Raw genomic sequence first — 6,245 nt, forward strand, 5'->3', positions numbered from 1 at the left:
ACCCTCTGATCGATTTTATTAATTTGATTTAGTCTGTCTACCTAAAAAAAAAATTCAGTTTGATTTCAAAGCCGCAAAAGTACTTTATAGAACACTCTGCACAACGTTCGGTGAAGGTGCGGTATGGGCAGAACTACGTAGGCTAGCATCAGTTGGCCCCCATAAACCAGTCCCTCGGAGGTCAGCACCTTTAGTCATTTAAAAGAAACCGTCTTGGAATGATTCACCCGTACTGACAAATCTTGTTTATGGAGAAGCTACTTCTCAAGTACTGATTAAACTTTGGGATAAATATGTAAATAAAGCAGTAGGGGACCATATAAGAACCAGCACTTTGGTTTTAAATTGACACCTATGTAATAAAGGCAGCTTTAAAACTGTCATAGGTAACCCGAGTATTTTAGAGACCTAGTTTGGTAAAATACCTCATCGTAATAAAGAAAATGTTTCTAATTTGGTGGGTTAATATACTCGGTATACTCTCATCTCATCTGAAATTTTGAACTTTCGTCTAATTCGAAATCACTCATTTATGAAGCTGTCTGGGAATTGGCAATCCGAAATCGGGGAACAGATACCCTGTTGCACTTGATTCAACCCATAACTCGAGCAGTAGTACTCTGTCTCTCGCATAATCCCTGCTTCTCGAGGCATCGCACCACTGTTGCTTCCACTATCGTTGGTGCCATAACTGTTCCTCTTCTGCATCTGCAGTAGCACTCTGGGACTGACCTTCAAAGAACCCGCTACTAAATTCGTCGTATTCTGCGACAGCCCATCAGTCAACGTTAATGCCATCTTCAGGGAATCTGGTTGCGCCTCACTGCTCTCCAAGATGTCGGTTAACGCGCGAATGTAATTTTTAGCCAATCGGAGAGTTTCAATTTTACTTAACCGCTGATTGGCCGAGAAGACAGGCACACGCTCCCGTAGTGCCTCTAGAGCCCTATTCAAACCATGCATCCGGTTTCGCTCGCGGTCATTGGCTCGTGCTCGTCGACTGCGCATCCGATCTTCGCGTTCTTTTGTTAGAGGCTTTTTCTTTGGTCCGCGTTTCTTACGATGGCTTCGAGATAGGGCTTCTGTGTCAGCCTGGTCTCCAAAATCTGCAAATGGGGTAACAAGTTACTTAAACTTGATAGTAGAACTGTTGTCAAAACTTATTTCACTTAATACCAAGGTGTTCCTGATTGAGGCATTCGAAAAAATAATGCATTTGATTAGTATTAATGAGGTCCTTTAAAAAAATACATGGATGGGTGGATGGATCTAAAGCAAAAGAATGGGTAGATGGATGCAGAGCTCGATGAGCCATTTATAGATGAACCAGAATTGGATGAGGGGACTAACAAAGGAGGAATGACTGAATAAATTAACTAGTGTATGAATTGCCGATAAAAATTAACGAAGGGGAATTCAGTGACTTGTTAGCCAGTGAATAAATGAACGAGTAAGTGGATAGGTGAATTAGTCAACTGATTGCTAAATAAAGCAAAGGTTTATGAATAGAGAGGGTTAAAATGTAGGGACAATTAAGCTAGCAGTTTATTGGTGTAAACATACAAGAATGGGTGGATAAATGGTTTTAGGATGGATAAGAGAATAATTAGTAGATGGTAAGAAAAGTATTATTGTCTCCTGTTTTTGATACCGTTCAACATGTGAGCTGGAGGTACAAATCAATACCGTCACCCCATCTTCTTCAATTTAGCGCAGTGGGTGGGAGGGAAACGAAATGAATAGAGTAGAGGATTTTCGGACATCTGGCAGCTTAAATGTATCCCAATCGACAGATGGTCCACTGCTCGGCGTCTATTTGTCTACTATACCGTCACCGCCACCTCTAACCCCTCTCCCCTTCTCCACGCAAATCACTTATTCCCATCTCATCCCTCCGCTTTCTCATGCAGGTCTCTGCGGATTGGCTAAAAATACGGCCAGTTAAGGTGAAAAGCTGCAAAAGCGACTATCAAAACTGTTCGAGTACCCTTTTCAGGTGCCATCTTTTACTGTTGCTGAAAATATCAAGCAGCGCAGGGTCATGAACACATGCCAAGTAAAGATAAATAAAACACGGAACTCATCAGTCGATCCGCAATAAGGACCACTAGTCGTTGGAAATGGCTCAACTCCTAGAGCCGCAAAATGAATGCTGGCAGATAATTTGTGCAGAAGGCGTTATTATTCATGAGGAAGGAACATCAGTCTCGGCATTTGCTATGGTGGTAGCACTAGTGTCTAAATATAAAAGTTATCAATTTTGGTAACCTAAAGGAAAAGAACACTAAAGGGTATAATAGAAATAAATGTCTGTTTTAGGATCTGTATTATCAGGGATAAACAAGTAATTTTGTTTCAACTTTCACAGATTTACTCCCAATCCTCTTTAGTTACTGGAGTCCAATTGGCCAATCTGGGAAAAGTTATCTGAAAAATATATGTTTTGCCTAAGTCAGCACCTGTAATCCTGATTTTTTAGTTTCTTGACAAGGTTTTGTGAGGGAGAGATGCTCCTGGGTTGAAGAAATCTTCCTCTTCTGTATCACAGTCCAACTGCACTATGTATAGATTAATGAGACCAGTAACCTCATTGTAATTGATAACTGATAGCAGAGTTGTAATCAACAAGTGAGTATCTAGAAGGTAATTTAAGTGAAGGAAATTAATCACTTCTCCATTCCTGTATGTGAATTTTACACCTTAGGCGATTCGAAAAGCTCAGCTACTAGATGAACACGACCACGTGCATTGAAGTAGGGGGCGAAGGGGGAACAAATCACTTTCCCTTTCTGCACACCTGGGCATGGAACGTATGAGTAATGAGTGAGATGAGTACTGGTCCAAATCCAGTCCCAGTAGGCTTTCTGTGTAGCATTTGCCCTCCCCCTTTCGCTCCCTACTCCACCTTCCTACACATGCACATCTGGAATCTCATGAGATGTTAAGGTAGTTGACTGTTGTCAACCTCGAAAGCTTCGCGGCTAGTCGCCATTTTGTGATTCAGGATCTCTAAAAATTCTAAAGATCTCTGTCATCTTAGCCACTTTCTCCATCTGTTAATGCAGATTTCTGTGAATAGCAACAAGTGAAAGATTTTTTGACTTAGATTCACTAATAAATCTGTTAAATGAATTAAATTGTTTAACCAATGAAAGTAATTAAAGAAAGTTGCAATTTTTTGAAAAGCTGAATTCAACTCACACAAAAAATTTATACGGTTTTATTTATTATTCCGGAAATATAGTCGGCTTTTCGATTAATTATCTACTTTAGTAATTTGGTATTGATATTAATGGTTGAATTAGCCACAAGTGCTTTCCGTTCCCTAGGATTTAACTATGATGCTATTAGCATGTGGTTTCACCCTCCCGTAAGTTGTTATTGCGGACCAAGTACTACCTCTGGTACTACATTAGTCTAGTGGTAGCGATTGACAAATTCACTTTAAGGGGCCAGTAACAACACCGATTTCGCCCGATGAATATTGTATCAAAACGTTACAGGAGAAAGACATCTTTTGGTAGTGATTACGGCTGTAAGGCTCACAAGCGTTGACTTTTGGAAGCACTTCGACTTTTGACAATTGCCTTTTTATCAAGTTCCCCATAGCAATCAGTGTGACAGCAAGACTGGATTGGAACGAATTAGGAGCATAAAATGCGCTCGCTGCATAAAAAACATCTAGGCCTCAAAAATGTTGTTTGTCTAACATGTAGTGCAATGCCTTTTATTATTATCGCGTCACCGTTGAAAGTGGAAAGAGAGACCATGATTTGATCTTTTCTCCTTTTCTGAGATTGCGTTCAACGTAAAGGAAATTATATAACAGTCAAAGCAAAGTGCTGACAAAGAGACGCGATGTGAATAATTTGACTTACGCATTAACAAAACCTTTTCAGATTTATACTGATGCTCACAAACTAAATGGCTGCCGTTTTAATAGATCTTCCCTTAAAATAGACCTCCCTTTAAAATTAATTCTTTAAACAAAAGGGTTTGGTTTGCGAGCCTAACCCAGCAGATTGTTGTTCATCTACTATTTGATTTTTATTTGCTTATCAGTTCCAAAAAATGAACCCAGGAGTGAGAAGGGCAGTTGAGAGGGAGGTCTAATCAGTGATTTGATTTTACTCGGACTGCAGGAGTGAGCGAGTGAGCAAGTGTGAGCGCTTTGTGAAACTAAACAATGGCATCCGTTGATGAAAATTTAGCTCAAAAGAGAATGGGAATGTAAAGAGTGATGCTTCCACTGGAAGGAACTCCGAGCTTGCACATTACTGACTCAATGGCACTTAAATAAACAGTGAAAAACTTGTTTTTGCAAACCTCTCAAACAATGCCTCAATTCAGCCTTAAAGAGTTTCTTCAAATGGTCATTTATAAGGAATCGATTAACTTTGCTGAATGACGCAGCAACTCCAACAAGTCTGGGAAGAGTTGGTGAGTCGCCACAACGTTTAAAGTCGTAAATAGGAAATATTCGATCAAACCACTCTTCAAAATGCTACTTTGGGACGGCTTTAAAGAGGAAACAAAAATTAACACTTCAAACACAATCGCTAAAAAGAAAGTGGTAAGTACAGTTGAGGTGCCTAAAATAAAGATAAATATGCCTCTTCTTAGTTAAGAGTCATAAAATTTATTATTTTAAAAGAATTTTTTACTTTGAAATGAGCCGTACAATTAAGGTTACGGAAAGGGTGGGTGAGCTAAAAGTAATTGTAGACGAAGGAAGTAGCATCCTGTACCTATTTCTGCTCCACTTGAGTTCCTCAATCTATCTTTTAACTCATCTTTCTCAAAGTCGCTCATGATAAACAAGCGGTAGGCGCAAAATATTACATCGTTCAAAAGAATGTGCCTGGACTAAGCAGTTGGGATAGGGTCAAGCATTCAAAGAATTAAGTGATCGAGAAAGTGTATTTAAATTCCATATTACATTAGAAAGGAAAAAAGCAAAACCACGCCTTGATATTTTGACTAAGTTCAATTAAGTAACCAATACCCTTTATTTAAAACCATTAGAAAAAGTTGACGTACCAATCATGGAAACTGTAGCATTCAGTGAATTTAAAGCCATTTGTTGCTGTTGCTGATGGTAGAACGCGTAAATAGACGATACTGAGGTGGAAGAAGATGTTGGGGTCATTGACTGCTGAATGTGGTGCTGCTGCTCCCGCTGCTGCTGCTGCCGTAGGTGATTATGCTCTTGTTGTTGATGATGCTGACGATGACGTGAATGCTGTGAACTCACAGAATTTTGGTCAAAGGTGAATTGAGAATAGGAAGGGTATCCATTGGGAGGAGCGTTCATCATAAAAGTAGATTCCCAAGATTGTGCAAAGGTACAAGGGTGAAGTGAGGTATATACAGTTTCTGCGGAGTAGGCTGATTGGAAAAAACTGACTGTGCCTTTATAATTGGTTTACGCTAGAGACGGTGAAATAGAGTGTCTGCGCTCTGGTCTCTGATTGGCCGTAATGAAGCCACGATATTTGCGGGTGATTTGTCTCCTGGGTAGCACAATAGTAAGTGAATAAATAATGCATGGCAAATACTTAAACTGATTTCGCAAACATTTTAAGTACATGATGCTTTAAATGCTATTTTATGATCTATGGAAGCATAGGTGAGGAAAATATTTACTAAAAGCATAAAAAAGCAAAATTTACCACAGAGAAGAATTTCATAATGTAGAAGCAATACTGTGATTCATGACCGTTTGAATATAAATTTTAAAAGACATGCGATTATTTGCCACTAACGTTGTGGTCTAGAGCTTGAGGCTTTATTGCAGTGCTAGTTCATTAAATTTGTTGCAAAAGCTGACAAACATCTTTTGCAGAATCCATACGTATAAAAAGTGTGAAGAAAATTCAAAGATTTGCAGATGTAAGTAAAAGACGATAAAAAAAAGTTTACGTATCAAATACTTTTGGCAAAATAAGGGAAATTTTAGATACCTCACAGAGAGGCTGAATTCCTAAAATTAAATTAGAGGCGAGAATGCAGTCAGTGAAGATGTTCCTCTATAATAAAACCACCCCAACTAAGCAAGCGTTCTGTGACTATTTAAACAAAAAATAATTTAGTTTAGCATTACAGATACAGACAAAATGATAGAGGCACATGTGTTTCAACCGATATATCAGTAGGAAATGTAAATAAGGGATTAGGAAATGACAGTAATTAAAAGAAAGATAGTTGTATCTAAATACATGTTTCACGAGTTACGTTATAAGCTT

General features: G+C 38.8%; 1 protein-coding gene across 1 annotated transcript; it reads right to left on the minus strand. All coding sequences in view use genetic code 11, as the record gives it.

Annotated features, from left to right (window-relative positions):
* Window positions 1–522: 522 nt before the first annotated feature.
* Window positions 523–5,314, minus strand: EGR_04809 (Neurogenic differentiation factor 6-A; the record flags this gene model as incomplete). Its single annotated transcript, XM_024494058.1, has 2 exons — window positions 523–1,106; window positions 5,041–5,314. 2 exons carry the CDS (start codon window positions 5,312–5,314, stop codon window positions 523–525), a joined length of 858 nt encoding a protein of 285 aa, XP_024351447.1.
* Between the last annotated feature and the right edge of the window lie 931 nt (window positions 5,315–6,245).

Source organism: Echinococcus granulosus (assembly GCF_000524195.1).
Source record: "Echinococcus granulosus chromosome Unknown EG_S00032, whole genome shotgun sequence".
Lineage (NCBI taxonomy): Eukaryota > Metazoa > Platyhelminthes > Cestoda > Cyclophyllidea > Taeniidae > Echinococcus > Echinococcus granulosus.